This window comes from Silurus aristotelis (assembly GCF_946808225.1).
Source record: "Silurus aristotelis genome assembly, chromosome: 29".
Taxonomy (NCBI): domain Eukaryota; kingdom Metazoa; phylum Chordata; class Actinopteri; order Siluriformes; family Siluridae; genus Silurus; species Silurus aristotelis.
The window spans coordinates 1,854,440-1,873,286 of record NC_139602.1 but is presented as its reverse complement, the minus strand read 5'-3'; the positions used below and the strand labels follow the sequence as shown (position 1 = coordinate 1,873,286).

At 43.2% G+C, this 18,847-nt stretch overlaps 2 protein-coding genes and 1 long non-coding RNA gene across 4 annotated transcripts; all 3 read left to right on the top strand.

Annotated features, from left to right (window-relative positions):
• Positions 1 to 2,664: 2,664 nt before the first annotated feature.
• LOC310722846 lies at positions 2,665 to 3,448 on the top strand. The gene is made up of 2 exons (XR_014532517.1): positions 2,665 to 2,979; positions 3,377 to 3,448. It is a non-coding gene; the product is annotated as an uncharacterized lncRNA (long non-coding RNA).
• A 2,964-nt stretch (positions 3,449 to 6,412) lies between these two features.
• Positions 6,413 to 9,123, top strand: nsl1 (NSL1 component of MIS12 kinetochore complex). 2 transcript variants are annotated; one of them, XM_083535649.1, is made up of 7 exons: positions 6,413 to 6,693; positions 6,869 to 6,947; positions 7,807 to 7,937; positions 8,041 to 8,095; positions 8,163 to 8,230; positions 8,639 to 8,879; positions 8,916 to 9,123. In XM_083535649.1, the coding sequence occupies exons 1-6, from the start codon at positions 6,460 to 6,462 to the stop codon at positions 8,870 to 8,872; spliced, it is 801 nt and encodes a 266-aa protein (XP_083391775.1). In that variant the 5' UTR covers positions 6,413 to 6,459; the 3' UTR covers positions 8,873 to 8,879; positions 8,916 to 9,123. The 2 variants fall into 2 exon arrangements, with proteins under 2 accessions (XP_083391775.1, XP_083391774.1); XM_083535648.1 differs by having other exon boundaries at positions 8,639 to 9,123.
• Positions 9,124 to 9,583: 460 nt separating this feature from the next.
• On the top strand, positions 9,584 to 11,522 carry batf3 (basic leucine zipper transcription factor, ATF-like 3). The gene is made up of 3 exons (XM_083534817.1): positions 9,584 to 9,899; positions 10,238 to 10,342; positions 10,762 to 11,522. Exons 1-3 carry the CDS (start codon positions 9,849 to 9,851, stop codon positions 10,939 to 10,941), a joined length of 336 nt encoding a protein of 111 aa, XP_083390943.1. The 5' UTR covers positions 9,584 to 9,848; the 3' UTR covers positions 10,942 to 11,522.
• The last annotated feature ends 7,325 nt before the right edge of the window (positions 11,523 to 18,847 follow it).

Genomic DNA, 18,847 nt, shown 5'->3' with positions numbered 1-18,847 from the left:
TTTCTTCCAAGAGATTTACATACAATTTGAAGTCATTAATAAAATGGGAAAAGTTTGGTCCCACTTTTTCTTATGAATATGAAAATTTCCTAATAAAATAAACAAATGTATAATATTTTGCAGCACATCGAATATACATATTTCTATCCCACATTCCATTTTTCTGTTAATATATAATTCCATATCTTTCCAAAAATTATCTTGAGTAAATACAATGAGAAAAAAAAAAAGATGCAAAATGGTTTCTTTTTCTTGACCACAGAATCCACAGATTCACAATATTCAGCTTTCCAAAACATGCTTACGGAGTATTTTGTAAGACACTTCCTTAATTTTGTTATTTAACAAATTCTCTCGGTTTAATTGCTATTCTTTCCAATGTTTGAAACGTCAGAATTTGTCCCAGTGGATGAATCATGAATCAATGCACCTTTTAATACCATCATTATGACGCCACGTCTATAGAAACCATCAATATTATAGAGAAACGCAGTAGAACTGAGTGTTGCATCACAGACAGGAATCTCATACAATGAACACAGTTTAACACGTCTCCTTTCACTGTAGCCGCAGCTGCACCGCACGCATACATCGTCTCCAGCAGAAGCGTCGAGATGAACCTCAAAACATGACCCAGTGCATTTTCAGTGCATTACGGTTTTCTATCTTGATGTCCTTGTTCTTGAAAAGTGTATCTGTGACCAAATTAAAGTTTTCTCTTCTGTCAGCCATTGTGGAATAAAAAAAAAAAAAACAGCTATTAAACTCTTTTTTTACTCTTTTAACACATTCTTGTGGACACGCAAAACAATTTTGATATTAAAATCTTTTATATTTCAACAAATTTAGCTTCAAATTTGTTATTATACACTTTATATGATAATAAATGTGCGCTAGACAATTTTCAAGGAGCTACAAGCTTCGGAAAAAAGTTTTTTTTTTTTTTTTTTTTGCCGTACCCAGTATACAAAACTCACATGTATGTATTACATGTATGGTTAAAAAGCACATTATGACCGGTTTATGAGTCGTAAATTGTACGTAACTTAATAACTTGGACTAGGACTTATCAGTTTTGACTTTGGACTTGAACCTTGCTTGCGAGTTACAAAACGACGGCCTGGTCTCACCTCTGTATGAGGGTACGAACGTCTTGAATAGAGGGGAAAATCGAGACTAGGACAAAAAATGCATTTTATGAACATTATTAGCAAAAAAAACTATACTCAGCTGACACCTTGATCCTGGAATTCTTATCTGAGGAGACACTTTGGATGGATAAACTTTGTGTATTTACTTTACTTTGCTAAGATTAAGAGTAAATTCCTCATTTATGTCCCATATATGTATATTCCTTTGAAATAATGGCTATATATTACATTGATTTTTCTGTACACTGGAAGAGAAAAACAATTCCGGATCATCAGAGTGATGTACAGAGGTGAACCTGATAACTGATAAATGCTGACAAGACTATTTAATCTGACTTCAAGCACCCAATAAAACCAGTCACGCAGTCACAAGCAAAATTAAACGGACGTTTCAATACTTCTGTGTTTCTCAATGTGCTATATTTTTTATAAGTATCACCTTTTTTCAGCTGGTGCTTTTACATATTCATATTTAGTCATAAGAAATTAGCTGGAATGTAAAATCTAATATACAATTCCAAATGTGCTCTTATCTCCACCTCGATGCCGCAGCTGGATCACCTGGACACGTCACCATTGTCACCATTGTGATCCATATGAGGTCATGTATTGGAGTAGATTATTGTTGTTTCCAATCGTAGCGCTTTGGGATTTCTGATAAGAACGACACAGGGTCCCGCCTTTAATTTGGATTCATTGGGACTTTATTTTATTTATTAATTTTTTTCCAACTCGGTGAAGCTTTCTTGCTTGAAATTTCTCTGGTCCAAATCCATCAAATTTCACTTATGTGAATTAAATATTCTTCAAAAGCATGTTTTTATACTGTACACGACAGAAGAATATATATTAAATCCATATCTAATTAAGATGTATTAAGGCGTGATGGATGGATGGATGGATGGATGGATTTCTTTTTTTGGAACATCCCATTCCACATAGAGTCCTTATTTGCTCTTATAAAAAGCTCCGCTCTACTGAGAAGATGTTCCTCTAGATTTTGTGAAGATTTGAGATTCCATTCAGATACAATTCCGTTAAGAAAGTCAGGTACTGATGTAAGCGAGGAGGCCTGGGGATGGCGTTTCAATTCGTCCTGAAGGTGAGCAATAGGGTTTGAGCTTTATTGCAGGCTCCTCAAGATCTTCCACACACATTTAACTCATGGAAAGCAGATCTTCATCAAGCTGGTTTTGTGCATTGTATTTTGTATGCGATTGTTTGCCTGCAGTTTTGTTTGGGGATCCCATTATGACCGGGAAATTTGTACAGTATAGGAATTATAATTATATTTTATCAATTATTAATATCTATATATAAATTAATAACCTCTATTTCATTGACCGAGGTTTTAATTTAGATTTTTTTTTATTATATATATATATATTTGATTAAAGCAGAAGTACACACTAGTAGTCTTTCATATCTAAGCCTTGTGGGATTTCTCTTTGTCCTTCTGCAATGCAAATGCAATGCAAATTCCCCCTTATTTGTGTTTGACCGTCGCCAAGAGACGACAAGCGTCAGGTTACCGGTGTTGGTGTCACTCCTCCACGCACTCCCTGTCACTTTACTGGCTTTGCATTGGACTCTGAAATGGTGGAGTTGAAGCAGAAGCAGATGCACGAGCTGAACACGTGCAGGGAGACGTGGTGTTGTGTGGAAGCAGACAGCCGGATCTGGACTCGTCCTGAAATGAGACATTTTGCTCGCCATCTCCGAAACAGCTACGACTTCAGCGCCATGTTGAAAGCCAAACCGGAGGAGAGAACCTCCTGGATGACGAGACAAACGAGTTACCGCGAGAAAAGACACTTTGACCAGAGCTGTAAGCTGAAACTCGTGATTTTTGACTTGTTGATTCAGTAATACAGACTTCTCAATATACTCTAATGTAAAAGATAATAGGTTTGAACTACACGGTCAAAAGTATTCCCGACTTTTCCACCCATGTGAGGTGGAAAAAAATCTGGAGTCACACAATTGTATTGAATGTCTTTTAATGAGAATGTCATTTAAACTAGGAGAGACAAACCTTTTCATGCTCCTGTGGGCAAAGCCAGCTCCATGCAGCTACACTTTCAATGGGTTGGGAATGTGTGGAAGATCTTGAGTGGCCTGCTATAGAGCTCCAACCCTATTAAACACCTTTGGGATGAATTGGAATTGAATTGTTTTTTTCCCCTTAATAATATATATGTATATATTTGTGTTTTTTTTTACAGATGAAGCTCATTTGGTCTGAGCGCCTGCAAAAACACGTCAGCTCAGACGTCAATAAAGTCTTCCATTCTAAAGCTGTGTACCTCTGTGCAGTCCTTTACGCTGACCAATAATGCAAAAATTTTCCTTTTCAGGTTTATCTGTCGTATGTACCGTTGACTGAGAGTTTGTACGATGAGGCTACAACATGAAACCATTTTGAGAGAAGAAATAGTAATAACGAGGCATGAGAAAGTTATAATTATGTATGAGTGTGTGTAGAAAGTGTATGTATGTATATATAATATATAAATATATATAACATATAATATGGAATATGGAGGTATACAACGAGAAGGTATATCTTACAGTATGTAGTGTGCAAGTATATAGTAAGTATATAGTAAGTATATACTCAGATCCTCATCTGATTCCTCAATGCGGAATCTTACCACATCCTCCACGGTCCTACATGTTTCCTACATTAAACGCTAGACTAAACCTCTGATTTACTTTTTTTTTTTTGTCCTAACGAAGATGCCATGGTGTCTAGGCTGGGAGCGTTGTCCTGGACAGCGTAGCAGGAATTCCTAGTTTTTTTGGAAGAAATGTTTTATTGACTAGATCTCTTGAAAAGAGGCCATCCATTGGCTTGGATTCATGAAATAAGACCTTAAAGAAAGTCTTGACCACAGGGATTACAGGCCTACTAGTGGCTGACAAGATCTGTGAAGGATGAAGGTCTAATTACGATTATGCTCTGTGGTCAATCCAAGACATCCTGCATTGATATAACACCATTGAAATGAACTGGAACTGGAGCGTCTTGACCCCCACCATCATCAGTACCTGAGTTTACTAGACGATGACTAAACACTAATCAAAATCTAGATGAGACTTTCTAGATGGGAAGAGTTGGGTCTATAATTTGAGGAACAATCACATATGTGGGTGTGATGGTCAGTTTACAGCAGGGGTCTCCAATCTTTTCCAGAAAGGGCCAGTGTGGGTACAGGTTTTCATTCCACCCAATCAATGGTCACAAATGATAGTCATCGAAAATGAAGATCATTAGATTTGAACAGGTAGAATTTGGTGTGAACTTGCTTGGTTGGAATAAAAACCTGCATCCACACTGGCCCTTTCTGGAAAAGATTGGAGACCCCTGGTTTACAGTATGGCCTCCATGACAGACTGCATTAAATTCAGTTCCATTTTCAGGATGCTCGATTTCTTTGAGGAGGCTCTTGTATAGTAGGAATATCATGTTGTTAAGAGTTAAATCTGACCAGGCCTTGTCTCTAAGGACCTTTACATCACAGTACAGTGCAATCTGGCCCGAAATTTGGAGGACGGGAGCCATAAAATGCGTTCCGAGAAAATCCCATTTAGTTGCCATAGCTCAGCACAAAGCTATGTCGTCTCTGTAAGGTCTCGATAATTTATCCTGGAGGCGAAAGTATTTTTTGAGGGAGAACTTCACAGCAAGGGAGCCTGAGAGAGCAATCTTAGCTTTTTCTCTAGGGGGATTTGTCTTCTCACATCACCCTCAGTGTAAACAGTACTGTTGATTCTGATTTAAAAATCTCCACAAAAGGTCAGGAGGAAAGAACAGCAAAAACAAAGGTTTCAGATGTTTTAAAAGGGTGTGGACTTTATTATCATTAAAGATCCAATGAGAATAAATAAGCAGTTTTTGTGGAGAACTGGGAGATACGTTTGGTATGAACTGTCGGGAAAAGAAATAAGGAATGTTTATTTAACTTTTTGATATTTATTCCTTCAACAAAAGGAATCTCCGAGAGCGTTGAAATATAATGATGTATATTTCTTCTATCTTTATCTTTACATTATCAAGGACATTCCTGCTCAAGTTTTTACTTTTAACCTTTACATCTTCTGGGATCAAGATGTTCCACATATGGCTGGAAAAGTCAGGTGTCCCAGTACTTAATCAATAAAATGTACCATGAGGAAGAAGAAGTTAGAAGTTCTGATATGCGAGTCTTTCCAGAATGACGTGTTTGAGATCTCTCGTATCCTTTTTTCTACCAGATATCTATAAGTTAATTGGTTTCCTCAGACTTTCATTGGTGCACTGAGTTGTGTTCTAGACACATACACTTGACTTGACAATAATAAATTGTTTTGCTTTGACACAAAAAAACAGATTCAAAACACCAGAAGTGTGGGACAGTGTTTATAGTAAATACATATGAAACATATATTTGCTTCGGGTCCATTAACACCACCAGGTTATTATGAGCGGTGATATTACAGAAACACTTTTAGCTCCAGGAGCGATTGTATTGATTGTGTTTGCATTTTAAACATGACACAAGAAAGAACTTCTTCTTCTTCTACTCTGTCCTCTACATCTGACTCTTTCAAAACATCCATCTCTCACCACAACCATAAACCCCCTCCTTCTTTCTTTCTTTCTTTCTTTCTTCCTTCTTTCCTCCCTATATTACCTTCTCCATCTTTCTGTCTTCCCTTTTTCCTGTTCCTTCCATCCTTTTTTTTATTCGCTCCTGTTTTTTCTCATCTGTTAGACTTTACTTCCTTTCTTTTTCCTCTTCTTTAAATGTACCCGTCTCTATCCTTCCTTCCTTCCTGATCTTTTCATTTGTCTATTTCCTTTATTCATTCCTATTCTTCCATTTGTATACACCCTTTGATCCTTCCATTCATCTTTCCTTTCATCATCCTAGTTTTATTGTATACGTATGTATATATTTATCTCTGTATGTGTCTATTCATCATTCCTTCCTTCTATCCTTTATTTGATTTCATTTGATTTAATCTGTTTATATTTATTTCTGTATTTTATATTATATAATTTTGCTAAATGTTGTGTCTTGTTTTTTTTTTTTTCTTCCCCATACTAAATTGAGAGAAGAAATAACACACCTTAAAAAATATATTTTTGGTGTAACATTTTTATCATTTTTTTAAGTAATTAAACAATAATTAAAAAAATAATCTGTATTAAAGGAAATAAAAAAAAAACGTTTGGAGGAAAAAAAACCTCGAGACAAACACTGTCAACCCAGAAGGATTTCGCTTCCGGGTTCGGGTTTACGAGCATTTCCGCTTCCGGTACATGCGTTGTTTTGAAAATTTGGCGCTGAACATGGCGGACATGGCAGCAGCACCAGGAGGAGGAGAAGCAGCAGCAGAAGCGGAGAGACACCATGATGTTCGAGTGAACGTCAAATCCAAAAAAATAGTTACTGATCAACTCGCAAAGTATAAAAGTTTGTTTGGAAAATTGCTGGAGCGTCAACCGGAACTGAACCAAAGCGACGTGCAAAAAATGGTGGAGGAAATGATGCTGGTGGGCACGAGATTTTCATACACATATATACTTGTGTGTGTGTGTGTGTGTGTGTGTGTGTGTGTGTGTGTGTGTGTGTGTGTGTGTGTGTGTGTGTGTGTGTGTGTGTGTGTGTTGCGCCATGCTTTGTATTTATATTATTAAATATATCACCATTTCTGTATTGTCTTCCTAGAATTTCGAGATTGCAGTACAGGAGAACATCAGTGTTGGAGGTTTATCCTGGGAGGAAGCAGCAGAGGAGAACAGTGAAGGTCTGATTGATTGATTGATTGATTGATTGATTGTCTTGAGAATGATAGACATCACTGACAGTGCTATAAATGGACCAGCTGCTCTATTTTGTTTTTATTTATTTTTTTATCTATTTGTTGTTACACCGGTGCATAATATGATTTGTGGGGACAGTAGGGAATCTGGAGAGGTGGAGGAAAGTCAGTAGGAGTGTGTGTGAAGTGGTGAAGAATCTCAGAATCAGGTTTATTGGACCAGATGTGTGGACACACACAAGGAATTTGATTCCAGATGTTGGTGACTCTTAAAAGTACAAACAATAACAACACTATAAATTTAGCTCTGGTTATATGGGACAACTTTTTTTGGGATATATTTCAAATTGGAATCTTACCAAGAATTTTTGGGAATTATTTTCAAAATTCGGGGAATACATTCATTCATTCAATTTTCTCAGGCTTATCCGTAATTCGGGTCGCGGGGGCAGCAGTCTAAGCAGGCCCCCGCCTTCGACTGCTGCCCAATCCTCACAGCACCGTCCCTTACGGTCCCTCCTGCAGGTGGTAAACCCACGGGAAGGCGGCCCCACGTCACTCCGACATCACGGACCTTGATATTTCCCTCGTAAGGGACCCCCGGAGCATAGAGGGTTAAGGGCCTTGCTCAAGGGCCCAAGAGCGGCAGCTTGGCGATACCGGGGCTTGAACCCCAGACCATTCGGGGAATAATACAGTTTATATATTAATTCCCATAAATTCCTGGTAATTTTACATTTTTTACTGGAAATTTTCTGCCCCTTTTGCAACTCTAATCCCAACCCGTTATTATGGAGTGTGCCTGAGCTCGTGTGTCGTGTTTTGGGATCCGATGCTCCTACAGAATTCGAGTGCAGCACCGTGGACGACCTGCTGGATGAAAAGATCGTCCAGACCAGCTGGAAACGCAGCGTCTACCCGAAGAAAATCCTGCCGTACTTCGTCCGGTCCCTGAAAGCCGAGCGCAAACTCATGGTACGGAAAAAACCCTTTTCTGTTTTTTTAATATAAATGTGTCAAATCTGGAATAATTCACGATCATTCCCTGCTGCTTTCTTGTTGTTCATGCTTGCTGTAGGGTTTGTTCGAGAGCACGGTGAAGCCCCAGGAGGTGAAGCGAGATCCCGTTCAGGGTAAGTATTCACTTTGGATTGATTGAGAATGATGAGTTTCGACACCGAATTAATTTCCTTTTTGTAGACGCCATAATGAGCAGCGTTTCTGCCACGGCACCGAGGATGTTCAAACAAGCGGCTACAGTCGTGAAGGTGAGCAGCACATACACACCTGAATATACATGTACTACACACGAGCAAAATATGGCTATGTTCTTCTTTTTGAACATCCTATTTCATATTTAGTCTCCGTTTGCACTTATAATAAGCTCCACTCTTCCAGGAAGAGGTTTTACCAGATTTTGTTCCACCAGAATCATTCGTTCAAAAGGGTTTGAGCTCTATAGGAGGCCACTCAAGATCTTCCATACACATCCAATCCATTAAAAGCAGATCTTCATAGAGATGGCTTGTTGAAATATGTAATTCCAGCTGCAGTTACACAGTCCTGACCGCAGGGTGTGCTGTAGCACCTTTAGAAGACAAGCACTTGTTGCAGTGGAATGAGATGTTGAAAAAGGTGTCCACAAACTTTTTTTGTGTGTGTTTGTCCTCTCCCAGTCTCTGTCGCAGGTGAGGCAGAGGGCAGAAGGTCTTCACCAGGTGCTGATCACTCGACCCTCAGCCGAGACCCTGGAGGCCTACAAAGACGTTTTCAGCGGCTCTGATGGGAAACATTGTGAGGTCCAGTGCAGCAGCGAGTTTGCTCTGAGGCACAGCATCAGAAGAGCTGCGAGTGAGAGAGAGTACAGCCTGCAGTACGCTTCTGTTTCTCCACACAACACACATCAATAACTGAGAGGTGGAGTGTGTTAGTGTGTGTACGAGAGAGAGAGAGAGAGAGAGAGAGAGAGAGCATGAGCATGAGCATGAGTGTCTGTGCATATAGCACTGTGTGTGGGTCCCCCCACCACCGGACTGCATCACAAAGTTTGAAGCCCACCACTAAAGAGCATAAAGAGAGCTCGATGGACCTTGAGAAGTCCTCCACGGATCGCTCAACATCTGGATGAACTGAAATAATGATGCTCTCATTGTAGTGTGTTTTATTAAAATGTGTATTTGCTCATGAAAAAAAAAACATATTTCATGTGAAATATTCGACGTTTAATGTTTGTGTGTTAATCCCCCCCCCATACGTGTGTGTGTGTGTGTGTGTGTGTAAATAATATGAATAATCCAACAGTTACTATTGTAGTGATGTTCAGATAATAAACCACAAATAATTACTGAGTATTTTATTTATTTAAATATATATTATATACATGTAAATATGTGTGTATAATGGGCTTTGCTGCGCATGCGCGTCCGGATGGAGTGTTGTGTTGTGGAGCGACCACGTGCGTGCATTATATGTTATATATCAGAAAATATATAACTGTGTGAAAGTGCATAAGAATATATTGGGGGGGGGGTTCTTGCGCATGCGCGAGTGGGTTAGACGTGAAAGTACCTTAAGTCCAATTACGGCAGATAAGTGTGACCCAAAGTGTCTGTCGCGCATGCGCGCGTGTGTGCGCGCGAGCGAGAGTGCGGCAGGCGGAAGAAGCTCGAGCTTTCTGACAGCGACTCCAGTGCGTCACGTGACTTCTAAGAAAGTAACGCCATGGGGCTTACAATAATAAGCGCACGCTTGGCCAGCGTTTCTCATTACTATCATCCGGTGATGAAGAACACCACACTTTCACCCATCACACCTCTCCGACTCGTCCTGCGTGGAGACTAATCCCCCTCTCCAACACACACGCGCGCGCGTGTGAATTCATCTGGCATGTCTCTCCACAGAGCTCCAGAGCTGCTGCAATTCGACCGGAGAAGTGAGGTAATGATCTTCCTCCATGTCTCTTCTCCTCACACACACCTTACACACACCTTATCTCCTCAATGGAGTAATGCAATGTTTAAATATTCATTTTCACACCGTTATATGCATATGAGCTATGCAAAAAAGGGTGTTGTGACGTCATAACATGCATAATTAATGCGAATCGATGCTTCTAGACAATTTTGGACGTATACGAATAATACAAATAACGAGAAGAACAATTGCACACACTCTTCTGCCGTTTTCTTTTTAAACCTTTAACCCCCAGTGCACACGTGTAGGGACGTGCCTATGATGTAATATTTATGGGTATGTAAATGTATGATATGATGCAGAGTGGGGATGACGATGAGAGAAGGCTGAAGAGAAGAGAGAAGAACCGTGTGGCCGCACAGAGGAGCCGAAAACGCCAGACGCAGAGAGCCGATGAGCTGCACGAGGTGCGTTCACGTGCGATTTGTTTGTATGCGGACACCTGGCCATAAGAGCTTCTTTTTTGAACGTGTCTCCATTTGGTCTTGGAGCGCCACGCTTCCGGGAAGATGTTCCAGCAGGTTCTGTGGAGATTTCTTTTAGCCACATGTCTGTTAGGAAAGTCAGGTAGGTGAGGAAGACCTGGATTGGGAGCTCCAGTTCATCCCAAAGGTGGTCTTGAAAGGGACAGGCGAGATCTTCCACTCCAACCTGTGTGAAGCATATCTTCATGGAGATGGGGATTGTAGTTGAAATGAAGGGAAAAGTTGGTAATACAGTGCATTTATAGTTTCTCATACGCATGAATCACTCAATCCTTCAAATCTCAAGTCTTTCTCCACGTCGTATAGATATGAAGTGAACATATCCCCCCTCCTTCAAACAGGCTTACGAGTGCTTGGAGCAGCAGAACAGCTTGCTGAAGAAGGAGGTTCAGCTTCTCCTCGAAGAACAGAGATGCCTGGCTGAGGCTCTCAAGTTGCACGAGCCTTTGTGTTCCGTTCTCAACAGCGAAGTTCTCCCGACCCCGGCTCCGAGATCCTCAGCAGACGGAGTTCCTCCTTGAGTTCTCCTCATTTTAATATCAGACAGCTGTGGACTTGGTGGACATTGCCATTTTTTTTTTTTATAAAAAATACCACTTTCCCACCAAAAAAAAAAAAGATTTTGATTACATTTTTTATATCATATTGAAGGGTTATACTTTCATCTCGCATCAAATTGTGTCATCGCTATGTGCTTTTTATAGACGTGCCGAATAAACTTTACCTTCTCGATCTAGACCACTAAACCACCAACTATCCATCTGGTGCACCGCCGTTCAGCTCCTTTTGAACGAGTGCCATGAGAGTGAACACTTCTGCTTTACACCAAACCAAAAATACCCGCTTATGGTTTCAGGATTTCGTGTCGACCGTGATGACTACGAAGCCCGATTTCGCCGTATTTATATCTTTTTAAAATTTTTTACAGTTACGTATGATTGTGTTTATGTACCTGTGTGTACCTATTTGTAGATGATGTTTTATAGGGTGTATCGAATGTATTTTTTTTTATACGATGGATGAACCGACCATCAAAAAATAGCAATAAGTCGACAAAAGTTTGTATTTTCTACTTAATAAAATAAAAGCTAAAGAAATACAAGTGTCTGATGCATCGATTGTATTCATGTTACACAGGTTGCGTTGGACATTTTTACTATAATGTATGTTCGGGAGGAGTCCCTGTTCATAGCGTATCACTTCTGTAAAAAAAAAACAGTCCTACACATTAGAAGAGAATAAACTGCAGACACTTCTTTGTTTCTCTTCCAGTTTTCTCTTCTCATTTGAAAAAAAAAAAAAAAAGAATGCTGGACCCTGTTTTGGGCGACTTTCATTTTCAAGAATAGCCAAATCATGGAATGTAAATGCCTGAGAGTCCGGGTGGGATTAAGACTGTGACCGAGACGGTGTCTGAGTCCCAAACATTCGTTATAAAGCCGTTCTATAACTGTAAGTCTTTGTAAGAGAACGTTCCAGCCCCTTTTGTAGTCTTCACTATTCAAGGTACCAACAAAGAGCCTGCACCCTGTTGATCAATGGTGGGTCATAAAATGTTTTCCAGTTCGAGATACTTAAAATTGATACAAACACTTCCAAGATAACGGTTTAGGCTCAAGTTTGCCGTTAACGTTGGTTTTACGCCGAAGTCTCAATCAGTGAACAGTCAGACACCCCCTAGAGGAGTCTGTTTCCTTTCAAGGTTTTTTTCAACACCATCACCTTTGGTTTGTTAATTAGGGGTAATGATCATGCTCGTGATTAAAAATGCTCTAGAAATGAAATGAAATTGAACTTAATTTAATGCTTTTTGAATAACGTAAATACGGCTCCAGAATCCAAAAACCTGATGCTGAATACAAATAAAAGAATGCATAAACTGTATGAAGTGTGAAAGATTCAAAAAGAGAAAGATGTCTGAACTATTAAAAGTGAACCAGAGTAGTCGAAATATTGGCGTTTCGAGGAAAAGGTGGATAAGTGTCAGCGTGACGTGTTCGACAGACGTGGAAGAAGCTGTTTCCTGTTCCCTCGGGTGCCTCCCGGATAGAAGAAACAGTCCATAGTGCATGTATCCTGGTTGAGAGATGTTCTTGATGATGATTTTTTTTTGTCACAGTGAGACTTTAGATATGAATGTATCTCCAATGAGGAAGCCAGAGTTAACAGTATTTTGGAAGAACTTTCTGAGACAATATGAGGAAGAAACCTAGAGAGGAACCAGAATCAAACCAGTCATATTTGGGTAAAGCTCGATAGTGCTGTTATAGATTATTTCTTTTTATATAACTGCAAAAAAAGCATTTAATGATGGACTTAATGACTTACTTTAGTTACTGACTGACTAACTTACTGAATTACTGACTGATTAAATGATTTATAGATTGATTGACTTAATGACTGACTTGCAGACTGACTGACTGGCTTAATTACTGACTAAATTACTAATTGGCTGGCTAATATACTGAAATAATTGCTGGCTTAGTTACTGACTGAATTCTTTAATGACTCAGACTGATGGTCGACTGATTTACTTATTGACTGACTGACTTTGACTGTCACACTAACATACTGAATTACTGACTGACTGATGTAATTAGTGACTGACTAACATACTGAATTACTGACTGACTAACATACTAAATTACTGACTGACTGATGTAATTACTGACTGAATAACATGCTGAATTACTGACTGACTGGTGTAACTACTGACTGACTAACATACTGAATTTCTGACTGACTAACATACTGAATTACTGACTGACTGATGTAATTACTGACTGAATAACATGCTGAATTACTGACTGACTGGTGTAACTACTGACTGACTAACATACTGAATTTCTGACTGACTAACATACTGAATTACTGACTGACTGATGTAATTACTGACTGACTAGCATACTGAAATACTAACTGACTGATGTAATTACTGACTGACTAACATACTGAATTACTAACTGACTAACATGCTGAATTACTGACTGACTGATGTAACGACTGACTGACTAACATGCTGAATTACTGACTGAATAACATACTAAATTACTGGCGGACTGATGTAACTACTGACTGACTAACATGCTGAATTACTGACTGACTGATGTAATTACTGACTGACTAACATGCCGAATTACTGACTGACTGATGTAATTACTGACTGACTAACATGCTGAATTACTGATTGACTAAAGTGAAAATTACTGACTGACTAACATGCTGAATTACTGACTGACTGGTGAAACTAATGACTGACTAACATACTAAATTACTGACTGACTAACATGCTGAATTACTGACTGACTGATGTAACTACTGACTGACTAACATGCTGAATTACTGACTGACTGGTGTAACTACTGACTGACTAACATACTGAATTACTGACTGACTGGTGTAATTACTAACTAACTAACTAACATACTAAATTACTGACTGACTGGTGTAATTACGTACTGACTAGCATACTGAATTACTGACTCACTGATGTAACTACTGACTGACTAACATGCTGAATTACTGACTGACTGGTGTAATTACTAACTAACTAACTAACATACTAAATTACTGACTGACTGGTGTAACTACTTACTGACTAGCATACTGAATTACTGACTGACTGATGTAACTACTGACTGACTAACATGCTGAATTACTAACTGACTGATGTAACTACTGACTGACTAACATGCTGAATTACTGACTGACTGTTGTAATTACTGACTGACTAACATGCTGAATTACTGACTGACTGGTGTAACTAATGACTGACTAACATACTGAATTACTGACTGACTAGCATACTGAATTACTTACTGACTAACATGCTGAATTACTGACTGACTGGTGTAACTACTGACTGACTAACATACTGAATTACTGACTGACTGGTGTAATTACTAACTAACTAACTAACATACTAAATTACTGACTGACTGGTGTAATTAATTACTGACTAGCATACTGAATTACTGACTGACTAACATGCTAAATTACTTTCTGACTGATGTAATTACTAACTAGCTAACATACTTAATTACTGACTAGCATACTAAATTACTGACTGACTAGCATACTGAATTACTAACTGACTGATGTAATTAATAGCTAACTAACATACTTAATTACTGACTAGCATACTAAATTACTGACTGACTAGCATACTGAATGACTGACTAACATGCTGAATTACTGACTGACTGATGTAAATACTAACTAATTAACATACTTAATTACTGACTAACATACTGAATTACTGACTAATTGACTGACTCACATACTTAGGTCTGACCATACTTAGGTCTGACCATGACTCCTGGAATTGACTTGTAAGTATCCTGGCTTGTAAGTATATTTTAATTGACAACAATAAATTAGGGCAAATACACACACTGTCAGGGATTCACCCTGCCACGCCCCCCTCTGTAGCTGTCAGGGATTCACCCTGCCACGCCCCCGTCTGTAGCTGTCAGAGATCCACCCTGCCACGCCCCCCTCGATAGCAGTCACGCTGCTTCCCAAGATTACCGACAGCTGTGGCTCATGAAAGATCAGACTACATAAACTCACGTTCTTGAGTCACAGGCTGTCGGTCGTTGTATTGTCATGCAGGTAAATCGCGTGGCTGCTCAAACGCCGGGATTCACCGCTGGCTATTTCTCCGAACTCCATTTCCTTATTGAAGTACTCATTGCCGAAAGCTTTACTTGCATTGGGATTAGGCGTTTGACATTCGCGCTCATAGTGGATACTTCGTTACGAGCGGATGTCTGGGTTTGCTTTTGTTTTCATTGGTGTATGAGTGTTTAGTTTTTTGCACCTCAATAAAGAACATGATTGGACTTTATCTGCTTCCGCGTCTGCAGCCTGACAGAACGACCGACCTATACCGAACGCGGATTCGCCATTCCGCGATTCCGACCGCGACGGATCGGCAGCTGAACCCGGCTTCGGATTTCCTCCGGAAGCTCAGTGCCGCTCCTCGCGGATCAGATCCACAGAAGCCGGATCATGAGAGCGCGGCTGCGCCACGCCCCTCAGAGAGCGCGAGGGGATTACCGGCTCGTTACTCGGGGAAAAAAGACGAATTAGGCGGATTTCTGCAAGGCATCGGCGAGTATGTGGCTGTTAACATTTCCCGGTTTCCTTCCGAACGAGCCAAGATTGCCCTCTGTATTTCCCTCCTGTCTGGTGAAGTTCTTGCCAAAGCCAGCTCACTATGGAGCGCCAAAGGGGGCAAATTCGGCTCACTCGCCGAATTCAGCGGGCTGCTTCTGGGGAAGTTGGGGATAGAGGTGGTGGATCTCCACTACAGTTCCCTTGAGGAGGAAGGTGCTCCATTCCAAGGTTCTCAAGAGCACGTGGCTCCGTGCCGGATTTCCCATGAGCCTGCAGCTCAGCCCCAATGTTTTAATTAAAGGGCTGCTTCATCTCAGTGTCTCCAGGAGCGTGCTTTCCCGCCACAGAGTCTTCACGAGAGCGGCGCGCCGCCACAGAGTCTTCACGAGAGCGGCGCGCCGCCACAGAGTCTTCACGAGAGCGGCGCGCCGCCACAGAGTCTTCACGAGAGCGCCGCGCCGGCACAGAGTCTTCACGAGAGCGCCGCGCCGGCACAGAGTCTTCACGAGAGCGCCGCGCCGGCACAGAGTCTTCACGAGAGCGCCGCGCCGGCACAGAGTCTTCACGAGAGCGCCGCGCCGGCACAGAGTCTTCACGAGAGCGCCGCGCCGGCACAGAGTCTTCACGAGAGCGCCGCGCCGGCACAGAGTCTTCACGAGAGCGCCGCGCCGGCACAGAGTCTTCACGAGAGCGCCGCGCCGGCACAGAGTCTTCACGAGAGCGCCGCGCCGGCACAGAGTCTTCACGAGAGCGCCGCGCCGCCACAGAGTCTTCACGAGAGCGCCGCGCCGCCACCTCCGGTCACAGAAGGCGAAGTGACTCCTCCGAGTCCCTCTCCAGACGACGCCACATCCCAGAGCCCCTTCCAAGGCGACATGCCCACGAAAAGCTCGGCTCCGCCTCAGGATCTCCAAGAGAGCTCCGCCCAGCTCCAGGTCCCTCCAGAGAGCTCCGCCCAGCTCCAGGTCCCTCCAGAGAGCTCCGCCCAGCTCCAGGTCCCTCCAGAGAGCTCCGCCCAGCTCCAGGTCCCTCCAGAGAGCTCCGCCCAGCTCCAGGTCCCTCCAGAGAGCTCCGCCCAGCTCCTGGCTCCTCCAGAGGGCACGACTCCGCTCCAGGCTCCTCCCGAGAGCTCGTCTCGGCCTCCGAGCGACCCCACGAGCTCGTCTCTGCTTCAGTGTCCCAAAGAGAGCTCCACTGATGTCGTGGACCTCCAGGCGAGCCCTTCTTTGCTCGTGGATCTCCAGGCAGGCTTCACCTCATTTCCAGGCTGCCCAGTAGACTCCGATCTGCTCCTAAGGGTCCCAAGGAGCGCCCCTACGCCCAGGGGTTTCCCTGTGCACTCACCCCGGCTCCAGGACTGCGAAAGGGAAGTTGAACCGCTGCCCCCGGGTTCCACCGACGGCGACGGCTCACCCCACAGTCCCGCAGAAGGCGACGGCTCGTCTCCAGCGCCCGCAGAAGGCGACGGCTCGCCCCCGGGCTCCGCAGAAGGCGACGGCTCGCCCCCGGGCTCCGCAGAAGGCGACGGCTCGCCCCCGGGCTCCGCAGAAGGCGACGGCTCGCCCCCGGGCTCCGCAGAAGGCGACGGCTCGCCCCCGGGTCCTCTTCAGGGCGAAGGATCGCATCCAGGCTTTACGCAGGGCGAAGGATCGCATCCAGGCTTTACGCAGGGCGAAGGATCGCATCCAGGCTTTACGCAGGGCGAAGGATCGCATCCAAGCTCCACGCAGGGCGAAGGATCGCATCCAAGCTCCACGCAGGGCGAAGGATCGCATCCAAGCTCCACAGAGGGCGACGTCTCGCCCCCAGGTCCTCTTCAGGACGACGGATCGCCCACAGGATCCCCGCATGGCGACGTCGGTCCTCCAGGTCCCTCTGACGGCGACGTCGGTCCTCCAGGTCCCTCTGACGGCGACGTCGGTCCTCCAGGTCCCTCTGACGGCGACGTCGGTCCTCCAGGTCCCTCTGACGGCGACGTCGGTCCTTCAGGTCCCTCAGAGGGTGGTACGACGTTCCTGGTCTCCGCCCGGGACGTCCTCCACTCCCCGGTCATTGTCATGGTTGGCGTCCAGTTCCGGTTCCCCGCCATGGAGATCACTCCGGCTTCAATCCCCGCCAGGGGCTTTACTCAGCCTCCCGTCAGCACCGAGGGCGTGGCTCCGTTCCGGATCCTCCTGCAAGGTGTTGTTCCATGCCGGCTCTCCGCAGAGGATGTTCACCAGGCCTCCGTTGCTCCCAGGCGTCTAAGGAGGCCTTCCTCGGAGTGCCCTGGCCCGCCTGGCATAGGTGGGTTTTGGGGCGTCAGGTGTCGCCCCTAGATGGGGGGGTACTGTCAGGGATTCACCCTGCCACGCCCCCCTCTGTAGCTGTCAGGGATTCACCCTGCCACGCCCCCGTCTGTAGCTGTCAGAGATCCACCCTGCCACGCCCCCCTCGATAGCAGTCACGCTGCTTCCCAAGATTACCGACAGCTGTGGCTCATGAAAGATCAGACTACATAAACTCACGTTCTTGAGTCACAGGCTGTCGGTCGTTGTATTGTCATGCAGGTAAATCGCGTGGCTGCTCAAACGCCGGGATTCACCGCTGGCTATTTCTCCGAACTCCATTTCCTTATTGAAGTACTCATTGCCGAAAGCTTTACTTGCATTGGGATTAGGCGTTTGACATTCGCGCTCATAGTGGATACTTCGTTACGAGCGGATGTCTGGGTTTGCTTTTGTTTTCATTGGTGCATGAGTGTTTTGTTTTTTGCACCTCAATAAAGAACATGATTGGACTTTATCTGCTTCCGCGTCTGCAGCCTGACACACACACACACACACACACACACACACACACACACACACACACAGAACAGGTATTTAAGTAGAGCCAGAGCATCGGTTCAGCAAGTGGTAATTTTCCTTTACTTTTCCTTTCAGTTCCTTTCTTATTGGACACAGTTCAAATATCCTGGCTAACGATCTTCCTTATAAAAAATCAAGACATGATTCCCAGAATCAGCACAAGTACCCAGTACAAGGAAGCACAATTCAGAACCACTGGAGTGTTTCCTAACTGTTGCCAGTCATGACATGATTTTGCAAATGTTTTGTTTTTAGACCTCTTTTCTTTGTAAAGGTGGGACTCCCACATTTCCCACATCCTGTACGGTAAGTTCTTGGTTAATGTTTCTCCAAGTTTTCCCCATAAGTGTCTGGAAGCACCTTTGCAGGAAGGTAAATGATCTGGAATGGTATTTTTTTTAAAACAACTGAGCTTAAACCCTTCCTATTTGTTCCTCCATTCACTCTAATGAGAACT

Bases quoted from the DNA above. Each gene is read 5' to 3' on its own strand.
- nsl1 (XM_083535649.1), top strand. From the start codon at position 6,460: ATGCGTTGTTTTGAAAATTTGGCGCTGAACATGGCGGACATGGCAGCA. The intron at 6,694-6,868 runs GTGGGCACGAGA...TTGTCTTCCTAG, and splicing joins TGGTGGAGGAAATGATGCTG to AATTTCGAGATTGCAGTACA. The intron at 8,096-8,162 runs GTAAGTATTCAC...TCCTTTTTGTAG, and splicing joins GAAGCGAGATCCCGTTCAGG to ACGCCATAATGAGCAGCGTT.
- batf3 (XM_083534817.1), top strand. From the start codon at position 9,849: ATGTCTCTCCACAGAGCTCCAGAGCTGCTGCAATTCGACCGGAGAAGT. The intron at 9,900-10,237 runs GTAATGATCTTC...GATATGATGCAG, and splicing joins AATTCGACCGGAGAAGTGAG to AGTGGGGATGACGATGAGAG. The intron at 10,343-10,761 runs GTGCGTTCACGT...TCCTTCAAACAG, and splicing joins GAGCCGATGAGCTGCACGAG to GCTTACGAGTGCTTGGAGCA.